The following is a 2437-nucleotide window of genomic DNA, read 5'->3' as shown; positions in this document are numbered from 1 at the left end:
TCACCCTGGAGATCATCTGCCTGCTGACCGGAGAGGTGAGGAGGATTCTGGGAGGTCACATGACATCACTCTGATCTCTATTCATAAAACACAGACCTGACCGGAGAGGTGAGGAGGATTCTGGGAGGTCACATGACATCACTCTTATCTCTATTCATAAAACACAGACCTGACCGGAGGGGTGAGGAGGATTCTGGGAGGTCACATGACATGACCGGAGGGGTGAGGAGGATTCTGGGACGTCACAACATTAATGATTCATTGTTTTCTGCTTCAACACAGAGATTTCCCCATTTGAAGCCTGGTGACCATGTGACCATGACAGTTTATCCACGTTTTTCCTCGACGCCGGAGAAAACCTGCAGCAAGAAGGTCCTAGAAGTCGTTGGGTGGAGTTGAGGGGCGGGAACATAAAGTGATGGAACGCTCTGACATGTGGAGATGACGTGTGGACTCTACAAGATGAGATCTTCTATGTGATGTCACATCATAAATACTTCTATGTCACAGATGAGACTTTCTGCCGTTCTGTTGGTTTAGGGTGAAGATCTGATGAAGATGAAAGTTGAGGGTGAAGTAGAAGAGACGTATGTGAGGGATGATCAGCGATATACGGAGGAGGCCGGGATGATGAGGACATCCATAGAGGAGGACACGCCTACAGAGACCAGCACAGGTGGGTCATAAACACTAAATACATTCTTCTGCTCATACTGCACACTGATTGGTCCAGAGGAGGGCGGAGCTGAGTGATATCGACCAGTAATAGGTTGATAATGGCCACCTCCCTGTATTGATAACGATTCAGCTGGTTGGGGCCTCCTCATAGAACATCCGCTCCCTCAGACCTCCTGATCCAGATGGAATGTTGAGTGAAGTCATCTAACCCTCTCATATCTCTCCATCATGTGTTTCTATGTTTCCAGGACACGCCATGGAGGAACCCTCAAAGGATCCTCTGACTTTATCTCCAGGTTGTAAGATGGAAGATGAGGACATCACAGCAGATTGTGCGGGAGAAGAGACAATGAGCTCAGCTATGGATGGTGGACGTCACAGTGTGGATAGACCATGGAATCCCTCTGACTCCGAGCGACCTCGTCCTGTGGGGGATGGTGCCGGAATTCAGGGGGAGAAGACATTTTCCTGTCCTGAGTGCGGGGAAAGTTTTACCTCTGAATTAAGTTTTTCTGAACATGAGAGATCTCACAAAAGAGAGAAGCTTCATTCCTGCCCTGAGTGCGGGAAATGTGTTTCACACAAGTCTTGCCGTGCTAGACATAAGAAATCTCACACAAGCGAGAATTTATATTCCTGCCCCAAGTGCGGAATATCTTTTTCCCAGGAATCAGACCTTGTTCTACACCGAAAATCCCACATAGAGGACAAACGCTATTCCTGTCCGGAGTGTAAAAAATGTTTTTTACAGGAATCAGAGCTTGTTACACATCAAAAATCTCACACAAGCGAAAAGCCGCATCGCTGCCCTGAGTGCGGGAGAAGTTTTTCACAGAAAACAGAACTTGTAATACATCAGAAGTCTCACACAGTGGACAAGCCCTATTCCTGCACCCAGTGTGGGAAAGGTTTTTTGCAGAAGTCATGTCTCACCAGACATCAGAGATTGCACACGGGCGAAAAAGTGTATTCCTGTCCCGAGTGTGGGAAATGTTTTCCATGTAAATCAGACCTTATTCTACATCAAAGATCTCACACGGGAGAGAAGCCATATTCCTGTCCACAGTGCGGAAAATGGTTTTCACGGAAGTCCCATCTTTACACACATCAAAGGTCTCACACCGGTGAGAGGCCATATTCCTGTGGTGTGTGCGGGAAAAGTTTTGTGCAGAAGTCCAATCTCACTCAACATCAGCAACGCCACACGCGGAAAAAGCGGTTTCCCTGCCCCGAGTGCGAAGAAAGCTTCACGCTGGAGTTAGAACTTTTCTCACATCAGCGGTCGCACACAGAGGAGAAGCCGTATCCTTGCCTCAAGTGCGGGAAATGTTATACACAGAAATCAGACCTTGTTATACATCAGAGATCTCACAGAGGGCAGACGTGATGGATGGACTGGCCTGGGTTCCATTCACGGGAAGATCGCCTATGGGAGCTGAATCCTTCAAAACCAATTGTTTGGCTTTTTGTATAAAGGCTGGACTGGCAGTCCTATGGGGGGAAGGGAGGGGGTCATGTGCCAATTCCAAAGTTTCTTTTAGAAAATACCATTCAGCGGGGGAGGGTGTTTGTAATGCAACATTAAAAATGCACTTGGAATGCCTCAAAGCTGATTTTTCTCTCTCTGCTCAGCGATAATAAACCATAAATGATGAAGTTTCCCCCATCTCTGTCCTCTGCTTCGTTCATTACATCTCTAGCTTTGCGCCCGCACTGCAAAGTGCCGGGGAGTGAAGTGTCGGGGGAGTGAAGTGCCGGG

The 2437-nt window shown here is 47.8% G+C and overlaps 1 protein-coding gene across 1 annotated transcript in view; it reads left to right on the top strand.

Moving 5' to 3' along the window:
- Positions 1–2065, top strand: part of LOC108799110 (oocyte zinc finger protein XlCOF6.1-like) — a 7492-nt gene extending 5427 nt beyond the window's left edge. The window contains exon 3 of the mRNA XM_018570932.1: positions 1110–2065. Within this exon, the coding sequence (XP_018426434.1) occupies positions 1110–2065 (956 nt within the window). The remainder of the gene's footprint in view (positions 1–1109) is intronic.
- The last annotated feature ends 372 nt before the right edge of the window (positions 2066–2437 follow it).

This window comes from Nanorana parkeri, unplaced genomic scaffold (assembly GCF_000935625.1).
Source record: "Nanorana parkeri isolate BGI_ZX_2015 unplaced genomic scaffold, ASM93562v1 scaffold1634, whole genome shotgun sequence".
Taxonomy (NCBI): Eukaryota; Metazoa; Chordata; class Amphibia; order Anura; family Dicroglossidae; genus Nanorana; species Nanorana parkeri.
Note: the sequence above shows the minus strand (reverse complement) of the source record. Positions and strands in the feature narration are given on the sequence as shown.